General features: G+C 44.0%; 1 protein-coding gene across 1 annotated transcript in view; it reads left to right on the top strand.

Annotated features, from left to right (window-relative positions):
- Positions 1-26,739, top strand: part of MFSD2B (MFSD2 lysolipid transporter B, sphingolipid) — a 599,687-nt gene that overhangs the window by 126,932 nt on the left and 446,016 nt on the right. Inside the window, exon 3 of the mRNA XM_069605873.1 lies at positions 2,584-2,708. Coding sequence (XP_069461974.1) covers positions 2,584-2,708 — 125 coding nt within the window. The remainder of the gene's footprint in view (positions 1-2,583; positions 2,709-26,739) is intronic.

The raw sequence follows: 26,739 nt of genomic DNA, 5'->3' as shown, positions 1-26,739 counted from the left end.
ACATATTTGCAGAGGTACATATTGTTTTAAAATCATATGCACCCATCATGCATTACAGGAGGTATACCCTGTTCAAACTCTGCTCTTCCTGGGAGCTTGCATTCAGAAATGGCAATATTTTGCACTTTTTAACTGGTTTGCAATACCGGACATTAACCCAAATTTACACACATGTGCGCAAGGAGTATGGACATTAGTTGATGAAGTGTCAGATTTTTCACATGCACACATTTTGAGTAATATCCTCTTTTCCGCTAAAACTCCCCTGAACATACCACCGGTTCTAAAAACCTCTTAAAATGTGGGCAGAAAAATCACAAGAATTATGGTATCATTTATAACATTTTCACATGTCCGCTCTATGAGTTATTAATCTTTTTAGAGTTATGTTCTGGCCCCAAAGGGGTGTGGTTTCCCCCAGCACAAGGTTGAATTTCTGGTTTTTCCAGTTCTGCCAAGCCAGCTTGCTCTCACAGGCAGTGCTCCTCCCCTTTGCTTCAGGAGGAAGCTACTTTTACAGCCCCCGTAATAAAACCTTTGCCTGAGTCAGGACAGGGCTTTGTTCAGAGCTCCTGTATTCTGTGGGGGCTCCCCTTAATTCAATTATCAGAGAGATGGCATATCCTTAGTGTGGCCAGCAAAAGGCAGATAGGCCTGGGAACACAGCTGTGACTCAAGTTTCACTCCTGATGGGGGTAGTTGTCAGGCAGAATTCAGTTTCTCAAGCCAGGTTTCAGATAAAATGTCACTTTTTGTTCCCCAGTTTAAGTCAATACAAATTTTTACATATGCAGCTAGAATGCTGATTCTAAGTTCAAAACTATGACATTTAAACAATTGCAACTTATGTGACACTCAGAAGTAGGTCACTCATTTCTCTTAAACATTTAGATTTGTAGTGTCTTTCAGTCCAAATTTACTTAAACTGCTGAAATCCACAGCTCAGCCAGTCTTGTTATAAACCTTCAAGTCACTTCAGAATATAACTTTACATTGGATCCACCTCTCAGTAAGTCTTTCTTTGGCTTGCTTTGGGTTCATTTATTCAGTTTTCTACAAAATCTGGTGGTTTTAAAACGCCGGCTTTTGGATAGTGGTGAGTACTGGTACCGCACCCCTTTTTGGGATTTAAGAAAATGAATTCCCAACAGTTATGGGTTTGCTTTTGGCAATCAGCATTGCCACTCCCAATGGTTTCAGACTACTGTGTGGGTAGTCCAATGGTGGTTTTAGGCAGTGTCCTTCTGTGCCCATAACATCGGCAAAAATGAGTGGCAGCCTATTCTTCATGCATTTCCCTGTGCATTTTCTGGGAAGCTCTGGCCATCATGATGTTTTCCATGTCAGTACTGCACAGTTTTGAGGTAGGGCTTGGATGCGTGGATAAAAACATCCCACATAGATGCATTTAATAAAAGGTTTTTATTTGGTGGAGTTCTACTTGTTGGCATTATTCTGCAGTCTGGAGCTGTTTACAGAACTAGGGTAAGATTAGTCGTTTGATGTTTTAGAAAGGATTTTATGTAAATTAAATGCTACTGAATCTATGTTTTCCAAAGCTGTTACTTTGAGGTCATTTTCATCTGTAGGTCATGGTTTATGTGGCAGATCCTTGTATTTTAATCATGGGTAAAAGTCTAGTGAGCTACCAAGAATCTATGTTTTTGTGAAATATATTCAGCGTTTTCTTTTGCAAATGTTTTTTGTTTGTATTAAAATAATTTGGAGTTAAGATTGGGAGGAAACAGTGGACAAGGAGAAATAGACTCACCAAGAGATGGTAGACCATGCTACAGGGAAGACTCGCCAGCAACACCATGATATGGGCTAAGTTGGGAAAGACATGCTAAAATGGTGAGCACAGAAAATGTGATATTGAAGGGGTCTACCTCACTTGCACCAAAATAAGACCTGGTTTAGCTACCTGAAAGACAAAGAGCAAGATTTAATGACAAAGCCCCCATAACTCCTTTCACACCTTTCCCATATAACACACTGACAATTGACCATATTCTCACTGGACTCTTGGCAGACTACAAAGCACCCTCTTACACCAAATCCTGACACCTACCCTGTCAATCTTTCCCACTGCCGTTATCAGAGCTCTCAAGTTTCTATTGGCAATGTGTGAGAAGGCCACCCAGTCCTATTTCTTCTTGGAATTCATGGGAAAGATGAAACCACAGGTCCCAGAATCCAAAAAGAAAAACAGGACTGGACCGCCTTATCATGCATGGCCATAGGAAAAGTGATAGCTGCCATAGCCTTTTCAGCACCCTGTCCACTAATTAATGTATATACCGTGAAGAAAGATTCAGAGAGTCTAGGGCTTTTCATCATAGGCTTCCACTGGTGCTTCAATTTTGCGGTGTAAGGTGGAGTTTGTGTTAGAAATATTATGTCCCATGTTATGTTTTCTGATTTGCCAAGGTGTCTTGTGATTTGATTGGATTTTGAAGTAAACTCAGTAATGAAGGCCAACAGGAAATGAAAATCATGCTTTTTACAGACATTTAATGGCCTGCTTTACATTGTTGTGCTGCGATGTGCTGATTAGAAATGATAGTGTGTTTTTCTTTTCAGATTTCACCATTTGAAGCATGTCTCGTAATGTCAATTGGAAAAACATGGGGTGGAATTACAGATCCTGTGATTGGATTTGTTGTTAACAAAAGCAAGTGGACAAAAATTGGTCGTCTAATGCCTTGGTAAGTATATCTTACTTGGTTCATTTCATTTTAGAATTGAATCTAATAATTTTTCCTTTGCGTAATTTTAGCTGCACAACATGCCTTGCATCTGTAGTATTAGTTGATAGTGATTTTACACTTTATTGGAAAGGGTACAGGGCCTTGCAATTTGAAACCTGGCCACCATTATTATCTCAGCAGTGCACCGAGTTTGTTTTGCAGTAAATGTTTTCTTTTGTTCACTTATACTTCTATCCCACCTACCCCCCACACTTTTCTATAGCCTCGGAGAGTGTTTAGCTTTTCATGAATAGATCTGGACATATGTTCCATGCTTTAACTGGGTTTATGTCTAATGATAGAAAATTAGGTTTGTCCACTATGAATTTAGAGCCTGAAACGCAAAGATTTGCAATGGAGAAAACCAATCAATGACCAGATCTGGTTTGCACCTGCTTCTTTATACATGATTATAAAAGACAGAAACTGGAGCAGGTTGTACGCAGACCATCTCCCAATAAGCCACAGACTCAGTAAGTGATGTTCTTCATTATGAGTTATTGTTCCATTACATGTCATTGTGAATGGCCCCAGCCGTCCTCCTCTCTTGACCAGCTTTCCTTCTCTCACATTGCCATTCAAGAATCAAGCCTTGTACTAGCTGGCAACATTCCATACATTCTATTACCATGCCAGCAATCGCAACACGTTTCCCCCCTTTTAAACCAAACCAACCATCAAATAATTACCCTCTGAACTTGGCTACCTACCCAAACTCCACCATCGCCCATAGCATGTCATCACACTGAAACTGGTGACCTTCGATACCCTGATGAGTCTACTAAATTTGTATCCTTTTTGCACACAAAATGGTGACTTAACCTTGACCATATCTCCTACTTTGATTCCTACACACCCTGCACCCTTCTTCAAATCATACCTCTCTTTCATCTTGTTCTTCCTCCTTTCTACTTGCTCGAACTCTCTATCCTTGCAGGAATCATCCTCTGTTTTGTCTAATATTCTTTCCTTTCACTCAGGACATCTAGTATCTCTGTGACACCTTCACCTCATCAACTCAAAAGGTGATTTTCTGGTGCTCTGATGTCTGTGAATGAGGAATTATCGGGTCATTCCAACCTTGGAGGACCCGGTAATTCCTCATTCACAAAACCCATCCCCATTCGAGCCCCCATAGGGCTCAGTGGGAATGGGGATGGAGCTAATAACGGGCCCATTAATAAGGGGCCTGTTATTAGCTCCCTGGTCCCCTTGTTGGACCCGCAAAGGACGTCTGATCTGAGATGTGTCCCGCAAGGGAACCTCGTAATAGGGCGGAACGGGTTTACCGGCACCATTACCAGTGCCAGTAAACCCATTCCGCCAACATCGTAATGAGGCCCACGGTCCTATTATGTCCATAGCCACTCTTGCCCATGGTTTTTTCTGCATTAAAAGGGGCACCAGTAGTGGCGTCCTAGTTACTCACACCTTATCACTGTCACTACATTGACTTCACTCCCTGAGAAATCTGTCAATTTCCATATCCACCGAAAACCTTCCCTAACTAAACTTTTTGTGCCAGCTATTCCTGAATGCCCAACATCAGCATTCCTTATGACATCACCTTGAATATCCTTGGGCAGTACAACCCTTTCCCCCTCTTCTCAATATTCCACCTGAAACAAAGTGGCTGTGAAAGTGGCTGCAGTCGCTAGCAGTACTCTGTTGCTTCGGTGTAACGGATTGTTTGACACAGTGGTTAGATAAATTGAGACTCTGCCTCTCATTATTCAAATACAGTTTTCTTCCACAAAGCGGGCAGCAAAGTGGCTGTGCAAGTGGCTGCAGTTGGCAGTCAGCAGTCAGACAGTGGGCGGGGCTGGGCAGACAGTTTTGAGGGAAATTGGAAGATTGTAAACTATGAGTTATAGTTGTTTGTGTGCTGGAGGGCAGTGACTGTTGGGATTTGACCGATTGGGCTGCCATTCCAGTCATTTGGAGTCTGCTGACTTGTTTATTGAGGCAGCGCCACAGTGTTCAGTGGATGTTGCTGAATGAAATCTAGGCAATTTAAGCAGTGACTGTTGGGATTATTCCCTTTGAGCTGCTTTAGCTTTTCCCTCACAGTTTGTTTACAGAGACGCCTGATGCCTGTAATATCTTTTGGACCTCTGTCTTTGAGCTGCTTCTGCATTGCCTTTGTTTTGAACTTGCTTTGAACTTGGTGTTACAGTCATTTATTAGGCTCTCCGACACTGTTGTACTGGAGGTGAAATCTAATACTGGCATTCTAACCGAATTGAGGGAGCTCTTAAAAATGTGTGATGAAAACAGTAATAAAGTAAGGAATAATGTGGTTTGGGATATCCCAGACAGTGCTTTGTAGGTGAATGCAATGTTGGATATCGTGGAAGTGGCTCCAGAAGTGAATAACATTATCCCTATAGAACAGGGGAAGTCAAATCAATCTGAATAGGTTGTTTCCCTCACAAAGAAACCAAGCCCAGGTTTGAAATTAAAAATAAAATAAAGTCAAAGGATTGGCAAAATGAACGAATAAGGGATTGGGAACATTTTTAAGAAACATCTTATGTGTGACTCAGCAGAGAGCATTATCTATCTGATAGAAGAAAATGGATGGACCTCACTCCTCAGATAATAGTAATCAAGGACAGACAACAGAAAGTTGAGTCAAACATGAGGGTTATTGAAGACAGCAAGTCAGTATCCATGGGCACAGTAATAGTGAGGGTCATATGGCCTTGTGTGAAACTAAGCGTTCATATAAACACACAAAAAAGAAGGGGAGTAAAAAGAAAAGTATTAAGAGATTGTTCCAGTCAGCTAAAAAAGGATGTGAAAAGGCTGGTGGGGGAGAACTGGATCAGAATGAAGAGGAGACAAATAGTAGATTTGAGTTTGTATGTGATGTGACAATGGAGGATAATGTCAGGTCTACAAATTAAGTGGTGGGGGAGAATGTTAAGTCGGTTAAGAGGGGAATGGAGTACACTAGTACTACATTTAATGTAATACTACATTGGTTGAAAAAGGCATAGGAGTAACAGATGAAAGTAATTTGGCTCTCAAATTTAGGTTCCCAAATGATAGGATTGTCAATTAGCGCGTGTCTGTAGGTGAGGAAGATAAATCACTGCCATTAATATTTCAATCAGTATTTGAGTAGGATTATGACATTCCTCTTAATAGGGCAAGGATGTTATCCTTATTTGGCACTGTACCGGAATTGATGGCCATCTCTTCTTCTGATTTAGTTTGTGAACCTGTTCGTTGACTTGTGTGTAGGAGAATGTGCAGTGCATTTTTATTCAAAACAAATAAAAAAAGTGGTACATGCATGCCATGCAGAGGTATTGAAAAGAGGTTTTGAAATGTATTCCTCTAGGTCTGTTCACGATAGTTATGATGACCATGATAATGTATTAATTAGGGCCGTGAAAGATAAAAAGACCAGAAAATATGAAATTGAAGGAAATGGTTATTGGCATGTTAACTTTGATGAAGAGCCAGTGAGTTGGGGCTGATTGGCATCTTTACTCACAACCTCCATTGGTAATTGACCTAGTTTTGGGAAAAGAGGAATGCAAACTGCTGAGCTGGAATTCACGTGAACACAATAGCTTTCTGAGCGCTGACATGAGAAATGTTTTTGCTGGTTTTTATTTGGTGTTGATCCAAGAGACCTGCCTGAATGTTATGCCGGTTCTAGACAGTTTCATCATTGATGTTAAGTTGTTAAAAAAGGCACAAAGGGGAGACCATTTGGAGGCATTCTTACGGCAGTGAAAAATGTTTGAGGCAGTGGTATTAAGAAAATCAAGACAGTGGGCCTCATTACGAGTACGGCGGGTACGGAATGTACGGTGCCGGTAAGGGACTGGCACCGTACCTTCCAGGATGCCCTATTACGAGGTCTGCAGCGGGTCCTGCTCTGGAACGCCTGGTCAGACCGGGCGTCCTTAGCGGGACCCGCTAGCAGACCAGGATGCTAACAACGGGCCCGTCATTAACAGGCCCATTGTTACCATCCTCCCATTCCCATTCAGCCCTATGGGGGCTCAAATAGGAATGGGGATGTACCAGGTCCGGGTCCCGGGAAAGGGATTTACCGGGCCCTCCAAGGTCGGAATGGCCCGGTAATTCCCTATTCCTGGTACTCGGACCCGGACCCGGACCCGGACCCGGCACCCGGTACCCGGTATGGGGGTAGCCATGCCGCTAAAAGCGGCAAGGCTACCTCCATACTCGTAATGAGGCCCAGTGACAAATGCGTTGGTGGCAACTGCTGTTGTTGATCATATAGGTAAAATTGAAACTGTGTTCTTGTGATAAACATCTACTTCAATCCAGTTCATGTTGATATAGATGGGGTTATTAATGAACTGGAGAATCTATATATATTTGTGAAAGTGTGTTTGCATGTTCGGGGTTGGCTCCAGCCCCATAACAGTATAACATTCAGAACCATATAAAAGGGAACCAAACATTTTTAGCAGATATAGTAATTAAAGATGCCAGAGAAATCTGGTGGAAACTAAACAAAAGAGATCACATTCAATTGAAATCTCAATCTTCATGTGTAGCAGAAAGTTAGTGAGTAAATTATTTCTCCTCTACTTTTGGCAACAAGAAAGTGGATTCTGCCTTGGGAAAGCAGTTAGAAATATCTTGGGAGAGGTGGAAATACACGTTTGATAAAGATGACGTTAAGAATGTTATTGAAAAGCTCAAGAGCCAGTGGCCCAGACACTATGACAAATAGTCTACTTAAAAATAATATAGAGCTATGGTCTGATGTTATATTCAATCTGTTTACACAAGTTGTGAGATCCCAAACTCTACTTTTTTGGAAGCATGCAATAATTGTCCCTATCTTTAAAAAAAGGTAAAAGGGAGATGCCCATCATGTATCGACCAATCTCTTTGATAGATATCTCTTCACAAATATTGGCTAACTTAGTATTAAAGCCCTTACTAAGTGGATGGAAAGCATCCAGAGATGTAGCCCTTTGCACATGGGTTATTGGAAACAAACAGGTGCTGTGATTGGTGGTTTAAACGTTCCTCTTGTTTGGTGCAAGCTAGTAGAACAACAAGGTGAACTTCAGATGTGTCAAGCCTGGATCTGTCCTCAGCCTTTGATAATGTAGATAGATCTAGACTATGGGAAGTGCTGGTCAGGTGGGGATAGATCTAGGCTTGTTATACCTCTTGCAGTTATTTTACACTAATAATGATGCTAGAGTTAGATTGAATGTGGATGGGGATCTGTCACGTGCAAGTATGGAAAAGAGTTTGTCAGGGTTGCGTTATTGCACCGAAACTCTTCAATATGTATGTAGCTGATCTCTGGGAGAAAAGTTTTAGATGGGGAGGATTTCCTCCAAAATGTTGTGGATTCAGAGCAAACTTTATAGCATATGAAGACTGCTGGACTTCAAAGCTCACTGAATGGGCGGGGGCTTCATTTTTAAGTGAGAATAAACGGGTAATTAATACAGCGAAATCCCAGATAATGATAACTAGTAGTAAGAGGCAGAGAAAACAGTACTTTTGGGCTATAAATAATGTAACAATAATGGAGAATCACTGTGTTATCTTGGATACATTTTTTTCAAACAAAAATATTTTCAAGGGACAGAAAGAAAAAATGGAGGTTAAAATAAAAGCCTGTCATCCCCGATGAAATCAATAAAGTATAGGTTATGTGCTTATTCACCTCTCCCAAGTATTATTATTTTATTTTAGTGAAAGTGGTACTATATGTAATTGAATGAGTCCCTTGTAATAACTCTTGAGGGGTGTATTTGGAATTATGTCCTTAGTATGTTAAAATCAGTTCTAATTAGTGTTATAAGATTAGAGTTGGGTGTGCAATCTTGGTTGACTCAAAATATGAATACATGTATCGTGTCACACAAGAGAGTTATGAATATGGACAGATCGAGTCTTGGTTTTCACTTGGGTGAAATGATTACAGCAAATTCTAACGAGTACCTGTGAAATGTTAGAAAACGTTGTGAGGGTTTCATGCAAGTAGTTGATCTTAACTGTAATGATTCACAATGGGTCATGAAAAAGAAAATCAGAAGCCTGGATATAATTACACATTGTGTTGGAATCGCCATCAATGGCAATTTGTAGGACAAAGTTCTTGGGTCCGTTTGTGCACTCAACTTCTGCAGTAATTACAACAAGTCTGTGGTTTAGATTAATGAATGGTACACGAGTCTCCTTAATACTGGCTTTGGTAAGATGTTTAATGGTAATTTTCTATGAATTGTAACTTGTTAAACAAGGAAATCTAATTTTATAAAGGAGTTTAGTAATATGATATCATGAATTGTTGTACTTGGAGTATTGTTGTTTTTCCTATTACATTTTTGTACTGAAAACAAGGAGCAAGGAAATGATATTTTAGAAAGGATTTTGGTAATATGTTAGAGTATTCTGTTTTTTTCTACTATATTAGTGTATGTTAAGATTGATTAATGTGTGTAATTATTTTCCTTGTGTAAGCTATGATGTATACCACACACATCATTTAAAAAACATATTCTGCTCTCTTCGATTAGCTCTCCAGCCACAGTTTTAAAACATTTAACTTCTTCTCTTGTATTATTTATTAATGGCTAATCCCCTGTTATACACTTGCACACTTCCTGAATTACATTGTTATTTCCCTGTCTATACATCCAACATTCTTGTGTTATTACACATCTTGCCACTACACACACGTCAGCAATCGGTTCTGCACTGTCTAGTACTATTTCTTCTTTTTCCTTCCACTACACTGGTAATTGTGACAAACATTCTGCAATCTTATTATGCTGAACTTCTTTAAATTCCAATTCATAGTTACATTTAATCAACCTTGAAGCAATCCTGAATAATCTAGGCAATGCTTTTTCTGCATCACCTCCACTTAGTATCTTAAGCAATGGCTCAACATCTGTTCATAATATACATGGTTCCCCCCATACAAACTGTCTGTAGTGGGGTACACCTCATGCACAAGCTAAAGCTTTTCTCTCAATGACCGAGTAGCCTTTTTCTGATTGAGAGAGTCCTTGAAGCAAAATTAACAGTGACTTTGCCCATCCTTTAATTCTCTTATGTCAACACTGCTCCCTGGCATCCACTGTAATAATGTTCTTCTTCGTCGTGTCAAATTGTTTTAACGTAGGAGCTCTAATTGTGCATTCTGGCTATTTCTCAAGCCACTCAAACATCACTCATTAATTCTCTCATAGGTTCAACAACTGAGGCAAAGTCTTTCATGAATTGGGTGTAATATTCACCCAGAACTAAAAATAACAGTAATTCTTGTTTATCCTTCGACTCTGGTGCAACAGTGATGCTTCTGACTAATTACTCTTTTGGGTTAATTCCTTTTTTAGATAGCTTATGGCCCAAGTACTCTACTTGTGTTTGATCAATTTTACACTTTTGCCAATCAACCAATATGCAATATTCTTGTAGTTTACCTAGAACTTGTTTTAACCTTGTTTGTGTTCTATTTCCTCTTTGGTGTACATTAAAATGTCATCTTGGAAGTACATGACTCCTGGAATAGCTTTGAAAAGCTTGCCTATTAGTTTCTGGAAAACTGATGCTGTTGAGGCTAATCCAAAGGGTATCCTATTAAATTTGAATAGCCAACATGGAGTGATGAATGTTGGTAATTGTTTACATTTGTGTTTAAAATCAATCTGATGATATGCACTCCTCAAGTTGACAGTCGAAAATATTGAAGGATCCTGGATGTTACGTATAATTTCCTTTACATTGAGATGTTGATTTGAATTTGATTTTGGGCATTTATAACACGCACTAGGCAGACTTAACTGTATAAAGGCATAGCTGATAAAAAAAAATAATGACAAGAGAAAAAGATACACATACATCATCCCTCTGAATAACTGAACAGAAACCCTCCCACCCTCCAATAACTTCTATCCCCTTTATTTAAAGAGAAAGGTTTTAACAGCCTTGCAAAACTGGTAGAGCATCTTAGAGGCCCTAATCTCCATATGAATGCCATGCCACAACCTGGGGCCAAAAACTACAAACCCTCTATATCCCCTCGAAACATATAAGGCCTCATTACACCTTTGCCAGTCTGGAAAAAACGTGGTGGTAAGCTTACCGGCACCATTGTTTCTGGACCGGCAAAATACAAGTCTGCGTGGCGGGTGCCCTCCCGCCTGGCAGGTCTAACTTGCCGGGTGGAACGGCACCTGCCCGCAGACATTCACGGAAGCACCAGCACCGTTATAAACGTGCTTCTGTGGTCTCCACTCCGATAGAGTCCTACTGGACTCTATGGGAATGGGGAACAACATAGTTACTGGCACCTGACTTTCTGGCAGCCACGGTTGTAATACCCTGGTGTTACCGGCAAGTCAGGTGCCGGTAGCTAACTGCCGGTTTTACCAGCACGGTTACCGCCGGACCCGTAATGAGGGCCATAGTGAAGTAATGAGGGCCATAGTCACGGTTACCGCCGGACCCGTAATGAGGGCCATAGCAGCTGATCCTTAGATCGTAGCGTCCTGGTTGGCTGATGGCGGCAGATGTTGTTTCTCAAATACTCTGGGCCAAGCCATTTAAGCATTTAAAAATCAGACATGCTACCTTAAATTCAATGCGATCTTCCACTGTCAACCAATGTGGGGTGCAGCGCAAATGTGATATTTGGGCCGATCTTCTTAAATGACCGAACAGCCTGACAGCCACATTCTGGGCTTTTTGAAGCCTTTGCAGCTGTTTAGCTGGAAAGCCCATCAAAAGACTGTTACAGTAGTCTAGGTGAGCACTTGTCATAGCCCCCACCACCATTGCATGATCCTCCCCTAGAATAAATGGCAAGATGCCATAGCAATTGTAGCAAATAAAAAACAGCCTGCATTTTGGCACCAACCCGCGCCTCACTCCCCAGATTGTCCTCCCAAATGCGGGCCAGATTTTTGATTTTGGGGGCAAACTTCATATCTGCACCCAGAATATTAAGAACAAAGTATTCTTTGGAAGAAATTATAAGATGCTTGGGTCCAAACAATGCCAGCTCTGTTTTGGACGCATTCAATTGGAGCTGGTTTTTGGACATCCATTCACTCACCTCTTCCAGGCACTGCTTAACCTACAAGAAAGTCTCCTCTATGATTCCAATTTTAATTGAGATCTGCGGGTTGTCAGCAAAGGAGTGATAATTCACCCCATGCCTCTTCAGAATCGCCATCAGTGGATGCAAGTACAAGTTAAATAGCAGGGGTGACAGTCCCGTAAGGGACTCTGCATCCCATCAGAGTAGAATGTGATCCTGCTGTTGTTGATTGGCCAAAAATGAACCAAACCACTTAATGGCATGCTCTGAGATCTTACCTACCTCTCAGGTGGTTGATTAGGATGTGATGGTCAACCGTTTCAAAGGCTGCGCACAGGTCCAGCATCACCAGCAGTGATAGCCTTCCTTGACTCACAACCCTCAACAAATCATCCTGTACATTCAACAATACTGTTTCTGTCCCAAACCTGATTGAAAACAGTCCAACAATCCCTCCTTTTCTACATGAATTTGCAGCTAAGAGTTCACCACCTTTTCCAGGATATTCCCGGCCGCAGGAGGCCTGCAACTGGCTGGTAATTAGAGGTACAAGAGCACCAACTACTATGCTTTTGTTTAAGTTCCTTAAGTCTATGATCAGCCTGGTGGTGTTGTCTAGTTTCATCACTGTTACCATCAGAGATACCTATTCCAAATGTTCAGTCTCCTATTATTCCCTGGTTTAGCATGTCTTGTAATAGAACTTGAAGTGACCAGAGCAACCTTATATGCACTTTCCTTGCTTTGCTTTTCAATGGGTTTACTACTTTCTTCAATTTAATATGATGTTGGTACCCCTTCAGACTACCAATATTGTCAGAAAACAATTGTTGAAACTTTGCAATGAAATCTTGTTGTAAATTCTGTTCAATCTTGAATACCTGTTCCTTTGCACTCGGCTTTAATTCAATGCTGATTTCTGCTTGGTCCCTCCAGCTCAGAATTGGTGGATCTTTGTCCACTACATTTATTTTTCCCACAATCCCTATCATTGAACTTCCTCCTTTCTACAAACCAACCAAATATGCCAGTTTGGTGTCCTGAATATGCAAATGACACCTTTGTGACAGGATTCAATGTTTCTACTGTGTGTTCATGTGCCCTTTTATGCATATTATTAGGTATTATGCTATGCAAGCACCCGGAGTCTGCCATTAGTGGTAACTTTATTCCCGCAATCTCTACTTCACTGCTTGGTCTTTCAATGTTTGCACATGTATTTAGGTCCTGATCAGGATCCCACACCATCAGGACATCTTTGTGCTGGAAAGATTTATCTCCTGCTTCTACAGTTCCAACTTGTTTACCTGTGCCTTCTTCCTTGATTGCTACTTCTCTTCTCTCGTTCTTGGTGGTGTTCTCTCTGCAAAACCTGTTTCTACACGCCGTGTCAATATGGCCCACCCTTCTGCATATGCTACATATTCTGTCAATTGCCCGGCATGTTTTAGAAGTGGCAACATGGTCTTGTGCTCCACATCCATAGCATCTGATATTGGCCTTTCTCCTTTCTTTGTTTGTAAACCATGCTCTAGCTCTTTTTTCTCCAGTCGCACACACACGTGCAGCATCCATTGATTTGTCTTTTGTTATTGTTTTACGTGCTTTGGATGACATATCTATGCTTTTTGCTATGGATGTCTTCTTCCAGAGTTGGCTCTGGCTCCTCCTGTATTCTTTCTCTTATCTGATCGTTATTTGTGTGAACCATTAATTGGGGTCTCGATACTTCAATTAGAGATTTCCGAAATTGCAGTGTGTTGCTATACTGCAGAGTGCTGCTAGAAATGCATCTAACGATTCACCTGGTAATTGATCTCGAGTAGAATGAATGCCTTTCCAGGCTGACACTGTCCTTTTTTTATATTGTCTCTCCATCCTAGCCATCACTTCCTCATATAAATTCAGTCCCATGCCTTCCTGTGATTCAAGTACGTGGGTGGTTTCTACATACTTCCTGCCCCTGAGATCCTAGATTGTGCATACATATATCATTCTTCCTAGAGGCTGCTAATCTGATCCTATTAATTGCTTCCAAGTATGTGTCAAATTCTGCCTTGCATCTCCTTCAAGGCATGCAAGGGCAACCTGCATTCTGTGGGAATTTGGGAGGTGGCTCTAAATGTTTTTTGTGTTGCGGAGTGTACATTAAACCTTTTGTTTTCTTTTTTGTTTTCTTGTCTTGTTTATTTATTCCTTTATGTCCTTACTACGAATGCTTCAAGCATTCTGCTTCTCCATAACGTAGTGCAGCGTTCGCCACGATAACCATGGCAGGGGTCCTTATGCCAGAGTCGAGCTAGCATGGGGGTGGGTGTTCCTTAGCAACCCCAATTGTATTGTAACTGAGGGCATGGCGTGAGGTACTTTTCTCTGATTTCCTCATTATGCTGTGCTCATGCTGCTAACCATTGAGATGGTTTATATTTGTAAGGCGTGTTGTGGCGCTTGCAAGGACTCCCTTTTATAAGTGCAGCAAAAGAAATAGAAGCAGAGGAGATGTAACTCGTCTTTACTATATTTATGAAAGAGATTAACTATTTCTTCCAGGGTTGACCGGGTCTTCCAGGCATTGATCGGAGGGCTCACTTTCATGGAGCATATGCATTGTGGAGGGCTTCGCGTGGCTGTCTGAAACTAGTCAAGCTCATCGCCAATTGTTGTATGCAGACCTCCCAATAAGCCACATACTCAATAAGTGATGTTATTCACTATGGTTTATTGTTCCGTAATATGTCACTGTGAACGACCACAGACCTCCTCCTCCTCTCTTCACCACCAGGCCATTCTAGAACGAAGCATTGTACTAGCTGGTAAAATGGCATTCCATTACCATGTCAGCAATCACAACATAGGTCTGGAGATTCTTGGAGCAAATCTGGATAACCTGTAGCATTTCTGAAATGCCTTTGAGCACTACCTTGTGAATCACCTTTGCATGTAAGCATTTCAGGTAGGCTATAGAAGGCCATTCTCAAAAAGGGGCACAGTGTACGGGCATGCCTAGGGTTGCCAAATATGTCAGGGCTGCACATTGTGTCCAAGGCAGCCCTTCTATATCTAGGATTACACAAAGTACTTGGCCTGGCACAGAGTAGTTATTACCCTTAGGCCACAAGCCTTAAAGGTTTATGCTTCAGCCCAGGAAAACATGTCATAATGTCCAAGAATAGAAAGTATACATTTCCCTAATAGTAATCCACATAACCCTTGGCATGCTGAAGCATCATTACCATGCCATTAATTTACAATGGCCCCAGTATGTAAAGTACCATCCACACACAGCCCAGTAATCAAAATAGCCCCAAATCACCATTGTCATTCTCAGTTATCTACATAGCATTGTCCCCAGCATGGAAAGTATTACTGCCTTGTCAGTAAATCACACAACGTTCATGTAATACGCAGCACCATTGCCAAGCCACTAATCCACAAAGTCACAAGCATGTAGTACCATCATTATGCTAGTAATTCACAAAGACCCCAAAGCAAGCAATGCCCTATCACTATTTCTAGTAATTAAGAAAACCTGGGCAGCATATAAAGCACCATCACCCTTCCCAGTAACTGACATAACCCTCAGCAGTGCACAAGATAGGATTTTGAGGTGGGAATATTTTACTCCCTCTTTTTTGAGTTAGAGAGCAAATCCACCTTCACGAAAGTAGAAAATAGTAATCTCCTTTACTGGGGAGTAAAACATATCAGGCATCCTTCCAATGCATACATAAAGTTAAAACTGTTTTCGAAAACCATTAGGAAAAAAAACAGTTGTATATGAAAGTTTTCTGGATTCAAATAATGTATTACACTAGTGGAAAACAACCTCCACAGAATAATTGCCAGGTACATGCTAGCCATCCGCATATTTATGATATGTGCAGACAGGAATTCTGTTAAGAACTGCAACAGATACAGAACGAGATACTGGCTAGTTTCATCCAGTATTCATAAATCAAGTACCCACCTATACCAGCATTATTTCTCTGCCACTCATGCCTACTATTGTTGCTTACCACTAGTTTTGTTTTACGGCTTCTCCACCATGTTTTTCTCAATCTCTTCTTGCCATTGCTACCCTGTCTCTCATTTTCTGTTGCTCTGCCTCTCACGCATGCACACACACACTCCTTCCAGAAACGGTAAAACTGACACCATGGCATTACCGGCAAACACAGCAAATCACTGGTATTACCAGCAGAAATGTGCCTGTAACACCAAAACCGGCAGCCAAACTGCTGGAGTTATGAACGCCGGAATTACCAGCACCAGAATTAACGTCGCCGCCGGAAAGGGAAGCTCACTGGCCACCATTCTAAAAAACCCAATCCACTCTCAAATTCCCACTTCCTGTTGCCATCCAATGCCAGAGGACCAACACAACTTGTCTCAAGGCAGAAGGAACGCGTGCCTGAAGTGAGAGTGAGGAAGCCTAAGTTCTCAGAGACAAAACTCACTGCATTAGTGGAAAATGTAGTCCAGCATGCTGATGAGCTATTCGGGGCTGGACACCGCAAGACCAGCACTGAGCGGAAGTCAGCCATATGGCAGGAGGTTGCGTCCACTGTCACAGCAGTGGGCACTGTCCCCCTCACACCAAGGAACTGTCACAAGTGGTGGAACGACCTGCGGCTGGATGCAAGATGATCACCACCAACAGGAACAAATCAACAGCCACGGGAGGGGGGACAGTGGTACCCCTCGCCCTCATGAGCTAGGAGGAAAGGTGCAACTCCATCTTGCACATGGAGGGCATCGAGGGCGTTGGGAAGGCTGAGGCAGGAGCCTGGACCCAAGACGATGGTCGTAAAAGAAACCCCCCCATGTGAATGCAAACACTGCATCCATTAACGTGCATCTCCAGGCAGAGTGGCCAACACATGTCTTACATAGCAAATGCCCCGATCAGAGACACGTGCACGGGAATGTGGGTAGAAGTATCCATGCACAAACACCATAGCCAATATATACAGCCCCACACGTGGACACACGATGAGTGCCCATGTGTGCCAAGGGAGGAGAGGACACAGATCGTAGTCCCGCCGCACACACAACCACACGCCACCTTACCAGACCAACAGTCAATGTGCACACCTACCACTTGCATGTACATGCACAAATCGTAGCCAATATGCAGTAGAAGCCACATGGCAAGAGCTGGACCCACACAATGTTGCATGAGTGAGATGCAAGGCCGCAGACATGACTCCCAGATCATTGACACCATGCTCATGTCTCCCCAACAGGAATAGTCTTCTGACAGTGATGCAGCGGGACCATCAAGTGGGCGAGCTGCAGCACACATACCAGCCAAGGGCACAAGATCCACAAGGAGGGCCAGGCAGCAGGGCAGGCCTACTGTACAGCCACCAGTAGCCCCTCCACTGCCAGCTGCAACAGCCCTACCACCACCAGCTGCTACAGACCCACTACTGCCAGCAGCAACATCTCCACCACAACCATCTGCTACAGACCTACCACTGCCAGTTGCTACAGCACCACCAACCTCACCGCCATCACCGCCACCCTGCCGCCCATCAGCATCACCATCACCCCCTGCCACTACACAGTCACCAGCATTGCCATCAACTGCAGCAAGTGATAGAGCAGCTGTGTATTTATCACCTGACAGTGCCCACTCGCCCCACTGTCCCTTCCGTGCCCAGCACACCATCATGGGCACAGCAGCCACCAGGCCAACACAGCACAGTAACATTCAATGATGGTAAGGGGGAGGATGATGGTGCCATCTATCCGTCGCCCTGCTACAGACCCACAACCCCCCACACTCCTTCCACTACCCATGCCCAGCACCTGGGCCATGGATGCATGACTACGTGCAATGGTGGACAGCCAAGGGGAAATGTCTGCAATTGCCTGGCACCATCTGGATGAGTTGAGGCTGCTGCGTGAAAGCAACCAGGCTAGCAGATGCAGGAGTGTGTGAGCATGTGGCCGTACCACTGCTGCTCTTCTCAGCCTAGCCCAAAGGGTCCACAGGGGCAATGAGGTGATGTCAGCCATGTCATAGTCCCTCACACACTCGATGCAACTGACACTCAAGCACTTGTGGGGTCAGGTGTCGGACCCTCCCACATCCATCACGACCCCTGGGAACTTGCATCAGGGTAGCCCAAGGTGCTGCTCCCAGTGGCTATCGTCCACACCTGGGCCAGTCAAGAGCGCTCTGCCGAAGGGGCAGTGCAAGCTACACTTGACATGACATTTATATTCACTTGGTGCCTACGGGGTGTTTGGGGATGGGGAGGGGGAGGAAGCACATGGTGTGGGAACATGCACGTTTGTAATCAATAATTTTCACTAGCAGCAATGAGAGGACATTCCTTTTTTGCAACACGTATTTACTCTGTGTGTGCATCATATGAAGTAAGGTGCAAGGGAAGTGCAGAGTGAAAGGGGTACTCAGAAAAAGTACTCAGGGAGTTCTTGCTGGGTCATGCAACCATCCCTGGCCTCACTGCACACAGTGAGTGCTTGGGCATATGGGACCAACTGGCACGGCATCGTATTTTTTTATTATTTAATTTACATTTTTAAAGTGCTCACACAGCCCGCGGGCATCGAGGCGCTGTCACAGGAATTTGTTGTGTTTTAGTTGCGTAATTGTTTTTGTCTTAGTTGTGTGTTTATAACGCGCTTAAACACCCAGAGGTTTCTAAGTGCGGACCCGGGGATCGAACCTGCCTTGCTTCATGTCTTCTTGCTTCCAAGGTGCGCACGTTGCTGCTGAGCTATCCTCCCGGGACAATCGTTATTCTCTGGGGGTGGACTGACCAGATCTGGGGGCAGGGAATGTTGCGCCAAATGCTAATCTTGTGCAACATTGCACAGGCCAGTACAATGTTCCCCACCTTGTCTGGCCTATGCATGAGTGCACCCCCAGACTGGTGTAGGCATTGGAATCGGGCCTTGAGGATGCTGAAGGCCGATTCAACTGTTACACTGGTCCTAATGAGGGCCCAGTTGTACCCATGTGTCTGTGGTATCTGGGGATTCCTCAGAGGGGTCAAGAGCCACGGAAGCTGTGGGTATCATCCAGAGTCACCTACAAGGTGGAAAGACACAGATGTCAGGTCAGTTAATGAGAGGTTGGACTGCAGGTGACAGCAGCGTTTAAGTAGACAGTCTGTGCATGCACCTCCCTAGTCACATTATGCTACTCTGTTTCACATTCCGGTCCTTGCATGTGTATCGTACTGCTCCCGGGGGCAGGGGTGTACAGTCAGACATGGTGATACTTCCACCCTGCTTATGGACAACACTAATTTTATTTAAGGAATCTGACTGATAGGGAGGCATGCCATGGTGGGATGGTGCGGGGCTGTGAACTGCTCACATGCATGGTTCCTGATGGCAGTCAGGGTCACACGTGCAGGTGGTCTGTTGGTCATGATGGATTGTGTCATTTCTTGTTCACAGAGTGCATGCCAGCTCAGGTGGCAGGGCAGTGTCCCTCAGTGGTTGTTAGGCAGTGTACTATTCCTTGCATGGGGGAGTCAAAGGGTGCCTCATCCCAAGTCCTCGCCATGTGCAACACTGTGGTTTCTGGGCTCTTCACCTGGTCTTTGCCCCACCCCCAGAGTTCACACCAACTGTGTGTGGGCAAGGGCAACCAGTTCTGGCCATGTATGTGTTATTGTGCATCACTGGACTGTGTCTCTACATGTGTGTGTTCTTCTTCCTTGCCCTCTGTTGCTTTTGCTACATGTCAATTGCGGTCTTACCCATGGACTTTTGGGTGTGGCCCAGGCCATACGTTTGATGTGCCTAGGTGGCCATGTCTACTTACTCACTGCCATTGCATGGGAGTTGGGGGTGTTGCATTCTGGTACCTGTAGTGCATTGTGAGTTAATGTCCAGTTGTTGTTGCAAAGGCCTGCTAAGCGACTGCTGCATCTCTAGTCATGTTCCACCCATGTGTGTTGTGGCCTGTCAGTTCAAGGGTTGTGCTGGTGAGTCCTGCATGTGCAGGGTGCCTTCTGTACTTGCATTCATGGCATGGTTAACACCCTCGCACCCCATTACCTCTAACTCAGGCTGCAAAGTAGTAGTGGTTGTAAATGTACTCGCTCAACATCCAGGACCTTTCTCCACTGTGACGCTCCATGTACACAGGCAGAGTGCTGTTCCACAGGACCATAGAGTCGTGTGTTGATCCTGGGAACCATGCACAGCAGTGCATTATGGTAAGGTCTGCGTCACATGTCACCTGGACGTTGAAAGCATTAAACTGCTTCTGGTTTGTGTAGGCTTCACCTGAGGCGTGGGGGTCCAGGGGAGCCAGCTCCACATGTGTACAATAAAGTGCAGCCAACACATGTGGCATGCCTGCAATGGCAGAGAAATAGGCCTTGGTGGCATTGATCTGTGCCAGGGTGGTTGGGATGGCGATGTGTTGGGCCACATGGTGCAAGAGTGCCTCCAGCATCTGCAGCAGCACTCTGGCGAATACAGGCTGCGATATGCCATGCTGCTGGCTCACAGAGTGATGGAATGTGCCAGAGGTCAGAAAGTGCATGACCGACACCAGCTTTACCAGTGGTGGTATGGCTGTCCTGATACTGATCCTGCTCTCTAGATGTCAAAACGGTAGTAGGTGATGATTTGGGCATCTGTGTAGGTCCCTGGTGTGGACCTTGTGCACAGGATCACTGCACCCCTCCTCCTTGCCTCCTGCATTGCTATCTGCTGCATCATCCACCTCCTCCTCTTCTGTCCTTGGCATTCTCTCACCACTGCAGCTACTGCAGCCCAAGCAGCAGTATGTCTTCATGGAGCAGCTCCAGTTCCGCTGTTGCAGCAAGAAGTGGCAGCATGGTTGTGTTGGTAAGTGTGTTTGGGTAAGGTGTGTCCCTTTTCTGCTGTCCCTGTCTACATTGGGTGAACTAGGGTGGATTGGGTGCACCTGTGTGGCCTGTTTACCCTCACGTGTGTCCATTTATCAGCTGCTCTGAGGTTTCAGTAACTCTGTCAGGATTTGCTGCTGTTTCCAGCATATTTGTGGCAGTAATACTGCACAAATCCAGACTCGTAGTTGTACTGGTAATTTTGGCACAGAAGTCTGAGCCATCTGATATTCCGTTGGCAGTATTACAGGCAATGGTGATTCCGAGAACTTGCATCTCTGGCGCCGGTATTAGCAGCAAAGGTGTTTCAGCCTACTTGTAATTTTCTGGTACGTTAAAAGTGCCATTATAAGGATTTATTGGCATTTTTTACTTTTATTTGCATACTTGTAATGAGGCCCTAAGTCTTGCTATTCTACCTGTTGTTATAGTATGTTGCGCTGTCAATCTGGCCCTCCTGTATCTGCATCCTGCCATTAAGGTTTCTCTCCTCTGTCTTGCTGCCTCCATTGATGTGTATCCTCTGTCTGTGTTTCTCTCCCGTTTACTTTACTTTTACTTTAATCAATTTATATTGCCCAGCCATGAACCCTAAGGCGTGAGAGCGCAGACAGAGACAAACCATACAAAGAACAGAAAGGACAAATGTCCCAGCGAGTTAGAGAGAGACTTTGTAGTCAGTGATCAATAGACAGTGGTCAATAGAAAAACCAAGTCTTAAGGGATTTCTTGAAAACCGTGAGGGAGGCATGTTGTCTGAGGGACAGCGATAAGGAGTCCCAGAGTTTGGGTGCGACAATAAAGAAGGCCCCGTTCTCAACCTTCGTAAGTTTGCATCGCTGAATCACCAACAGGCTCTGGTTGCATGACCTTAATGGCCTACTGCTGGCCTTCACCAAGATAAGGTATTGCAAGTAGGTGGGCATTAGACCCAGTCTACATTTAAAGACAATCGTCAGTAGTCAGAATTTGGACTGAGACTCGTCTGGGAGTCATTGTAGGGCGCGCCTAGCTATGTATACATGATCACGTCGGGCCAGGCCAGCGACAACTCTTACGGCTCCATTCTGGACTACCTGGAGTCTGTTGGAGTCAGCTTTGCAGAGACCAACCAAGAGACTACTACAGTAGTCAATCTTTGCCACAACATGTGCTTTGGCAATAAATTCCGCATTAGCTTGCGAGATGAAAGGTCTCAGGTGGGCTAATAATTTCACATAATGGATGATGAGGCGGTATTATTCACATGGTCTCTCATGTTAAGCGACTGATCTAATATCACACCCAGTTTTTTTGAGTTTTGGTTGAGGCAGAATCTCGACTGAACCTAACCTAAATGATTTATGTGCAGGGTCCAGTTTGACAAGGTATTTAGTGTTCCCCACTATCAACAACTCTGTTTTGCTTTTATTCAAAGCCAAATTATTGCTCATCATCCAATTTTCAATTAAGGTGGAGATCTGTTGAGCTCTTGTTCATCCTGGGAATGCACTCCAGAAAGTGGGACCACACACTGTGTGTCCTCAACATAATTCGAAAAAAGGAGATACCTTCCACCTCGAGCACTTTGAAAAAAGGGGCTGTATAGCTATTATAGAGATAGGGAGATGTGCCAGCTCCCTGAGGAACCCTGAAGAGAAAGGAAATTGGGTAGGCTCCGGCTTCCCCAAGGCAGACTCTACTCTGTCTGTTAGCCAAGAAAGACTTAATCCAAGATGCTGCAGTGGGGGAGAAGTTGGCTACCTCCACAATTCTAGACACCATGATGGTGTGGTTGACCAAGTCGAATGCCTTGGCCGATCCAAAGAGACTAAAAGAGAAGCTAGACCTTTATCCATGCTTCCTAAGAGTCTTGACTTTAGGTCCAACAGGGAGGTCTCAGTGCCGAAACCCTGTGTGAACCCTAACTGATAAACGTTGAGGATAGGATGCTGGTTGAGATGAAGTGCAATTTGCGAGTACGCAACACGGTCAAGGATCTTCAAAAGAAAAGGGGTATTGGTAATTGGTCTGTAGTTGAGTGGGTTGTCTGTGGCAAGGCCAGGTTTCTGCAGGATGGGGGTGACCCAGGCTTGTTTTAAATTATCGGGGATGCATCCCTCTGATAATGAGGCATTCACATATTTGCAAATTGCTTTTATGAGGAGTGGGGGGCAAGATTTAATGATCAAAGAAGAACAAGGATCCCCCTTGCATTTCGTTGCCTTAAGTTGTTCAACAATGATCCGCAGGTCATCTTCGGTAATAGGGTGGAAGTTAAATTCAGTGACCGATAGATTTCTGACGTATGGTATATTGTGGGAAGTGGCAGGAGTGGTGGATTGTTTTTGGATAATGTCGCTCTCTAATGCCAAGAAGTTTGTTGTTCATTCCATTTTGGACTTGTTGTCACCAATTGGCATCAGGCGGTAGGGACTGTCAGAGCGGGTGGGGAGTGGAATCTGATTCCTTTAGGATCTTAGAAAGTTCCTTCGTGTCCGACTTAGCGTTAAAAATTCGGAGGTTATGGTTGTTTTTTTTTGCTTCCACAAGCTCTATTTTATAAGACTTTGCTGCTGATTTATAAACATCACGGGACATAGTGTTAGGGTTGGCTTTCCAAGAGTAAAACAACTTTGTGTTTAAGGATTTAGATATTTGTAATTCTTTTGAGAACCATGGATTGCTTCTGTCGGGGCCCAGCGATTTTTTAGATTTGGCGGGAGCAAGACAGTAGGACTACCGAGATTGTTAATAAGTGTAGAGGACATAGTATGTATAGAGGTATGCTCAGTGAAGTTTATCGCTGGGTCCAGGAGTGGTTCGATTTTGTCCCGTGTAATATGTTTGAAATTGCACATTTTCATACATTCTGGCTTTTTTTTTTTGACCGGAAAGGGTACCGAGATAGAAAAATGGACAAAGGCATGGTCCGACCAGGGGCGATAACCTGAATTTCTTAACAAGAAACATTGGCAGCTGTAACCCAATCCAGAGTATGGCCCAGGTGATGGGTAGGGGCGTGGATCTGTTGTACAAAACCGAAATCTGGGAGGGCCAGTTCAAATTCTGCAGCTAAAGGATCTTCAGTATGTCCAAGCCAATAATTAAAATCGCCAAGGAGAATAAAATCAGTATTGGACTTTACCAGTGGTAGGAGATAATTAGAGAAGGCAGAGGTAAAATTAGCAGTGGAGGAGGGCGGGCGGTAGATGAGTAGAAGATTGACAGTGGATTCAGGGCTCCTTCCAATTTTGATGTGCATGGACTCAATGCCTTCAATGCACTGACTTTTTACTGCCCAGACCGAGAGGGAATCTTTGAGGATGAAGGCGACCCCGCCACCTCTCCCTACTAGGTGGTCGTGGCGAGACCAGGCATAGCCATCTGGTATGGCTTAGTTGAGAGAGGGGGCAGCAGAGCTGGAGGAGGCCCAGGTTTCCCTCAGAGCACATAGATCTAAATCACTATATTCAATATCATGGTTAACTTCAAGTCCGTGTTTAATCAGAGATTGTGTCTTCAATAAGAGGCAGCGAAGTTTAGTTATGGGAAATGATGGCTTGGCAGTATTATTTTCTGATTGGGAGGCTGGTTGACCTGAGATGGGGGTGAGCGGAGAGCAGAATCGAAGTTTGCGGGTGCTTTACCAAATCATCCACCTTATGTCCAGCAAGCTTCACAGGAAGTAGAGGAGGGAGTGTCAGTGCGGCGGCTGGAGAGACAGAGCTAGAATCTCTGGCAAGCTTTGCGGGCGGCAAGGGGGATTGCAAGGGAGTACCTGCCAAAGCCATCGAAGGGGATGAGTGTTCAACTGCTCTCTTATCCACGGGTTTAGACGCCCGGTCTGAGAAAATAGTGCGGGCTGCAGAAATGGCTGCTAGGACTTCCCGACTTACGCTCCTCCCCTGGCTTTCTCTTATCATTACTCTAGCTTGCTCTTCTTTCCTGTTTTCTCTGTTGTAGTCTAATATTGATGATCTTTCTCCTGCTGCCTTAAATAATTTTCCTTTCCCTCTCCTGTCTCACTTTTTTCCATTTCTCTCCCTCCCACCTGCTAGTGATCTGTTGCCTTATTGACCTGCCTCTATTTTTTTCTTTTGCTCTGCTTATATATCTCATTCATGTTTCTTGTTTTTGTCATTTATCTCACCTGTTATTTATCTCCACTTTCTTTGTTGGAACTTGCATTTGCATTTGCTACAGATGGTATTATGTCTCTTGTCGGTCGAAAGACACAGAGCAGGTTGTTACTCTGAGTGACATTTAGTATACAAGGGTAGTGAATCCCAGAATCCATCCTTCCTACTGGTTACAGAATGTATTCCCAAAGTTAATCACATTAATCCATTTTTTATTTTTTTATTTCTTGAGTTATTTGTAATTGTGGGTCATTAATCCACCAGCACATCTGGCAGAAGCCTTCATCTTGGTCTATGCTACCCACGAGTAAGCTAGGGGTACTTTCTTGGGGACATTTAGCCTGTCTCTATCTGCGGTTGATTGAATCAGGTAATGTGGACGTTCAGCTTGAGTCATTTAGCTTACATCCACTCTCCCAGTTTGCTACTCATAATGTATTGCACTCTGTCTAAATCCCCAGATGCCAACCCTCTTGCAGATGACCAATGTATCTGTCTCTGATGAATCTCCATAACCCATCACATCCACGCATAAGATGGTTATGCAGGTTCCACTCCCAGAACAAATCCTTCTATGTGGCTGGGTCACCATCTCTTAGCTAATACCCAGAACTAACTCTTCCAACATAACAGTAACTTGTGTTTATACAGTTCTGGCGAGTGCAGTTCCACATTTTAATGATGGGTTCTCTGTCCTTCTGCTGATCCCCAGAGCCAATTCTTTCTACAGGTAGATGGTTCTTTGGCCATCTGGAAAACCCACAAACCCATCCTTCCTGCAGTTGACAAGCTTTGTCCATGGATTAATCCCTAGAAAACCTACTTTCTACAAGGGAAAATGTGATTTTGTCCATGCAAACACTCCCAGAATCCCCCTTCCCACCGGGGCCAGATTCTTTCTCTATGAATTCATAGAACCATCCACCCTTCACCTGGAAATTCCCTTGAACCCATTGTTTGAACAGGTAAATTTGTTACACTTCCTTTCTTTGAGTGAGACAATGCCCATTAGCTAACATGTGAAATGCAGTGTTTAGCACCTGGCACAATAGGCAGACTCTGTACTTCTTAGAGGTGAAGTGTTATGTTGTGGTCTGGTATCTCTGCTCAGAATCAATCTGCCTTTACAGGTGAAAGGTAGTTTGTCCATAAGCAAATCTCCAGACCCTAACCCCCTAAAAATGACAATTCTCTTCCCATAGGAAAAACTCCTAGAGTCCATGAATCTTTCGGGGAACAGTCCATGAATCCCCTTCGCTCATGCTTTCTAATCGAAGCTTACATCACTAAATCCATCTATCCTACAGGAGATAAGTGTTCCTTCCTGCTGCCTACAACCATGTTGTCACTGTCCACAACTACCCTACTTTGCAAAAATGGCTACACAGTAGTTTTACAAAGTGATGTTGCTAAACCGCTCCAAGACTGATCCTAAAATTACCTCTGGCATTATTGGTCCTCCTCACCCCAACATTTCAATGATGGTTGCTCCCCTGCCTGTTGGCCTTGGATTCAGGAATTTGGCAGGTAATGTGGATAGGGATGGCAGCATGATTTGACCAATGCAACTCGATGTGGGTGAGACATTCCATGCATAGGGGAGAGGACAACACCAGGTCAAGTGTGTTGCCTTTGATCTGGGTGAGGACTCTGATGTTTTGTTTGATGTTCAATGTGTCTAGGAAATCCTTGGGGGACTTTCTAGCAGATTTGGTAGCTGCAATACCCAGAGGTTGTTTGAGTTGTTGGTGGATGATATTTTTAGAACAGTGATATCGAATCTAGTGGTTGAAGCGTACGAAAAGAAATAGTGAAACTGTGTTCCCTGCTGGCCTGTCCCGGCTCCCCACAAACCCCATCGCCACACCCCGTCCCATGCGTAATACAAACCCCTAAATGCTCCTGCTGTTTAAGGGAAGGTTCAGTGCAAG

This window comes from Ambystoma mexicanum, chromosome 4p (genome assembly GCF_040938575.1).
Source record: "Ambystoma mexicanum isolate Mex_15411 chromosome 4p, UKY_AmexF1_1, whole genome shotgun sequence".
NCBI lineage: Eukaryota > Metazoa > Chordata > Amphibia > Caudata > Ambystomatidae > Ambystoma > Ambystoma mexicanum.
Note: the sequence above shows the minus strand (reverse complement) of the source record. Positions and strands in the feature narration are given on the sequence as shown.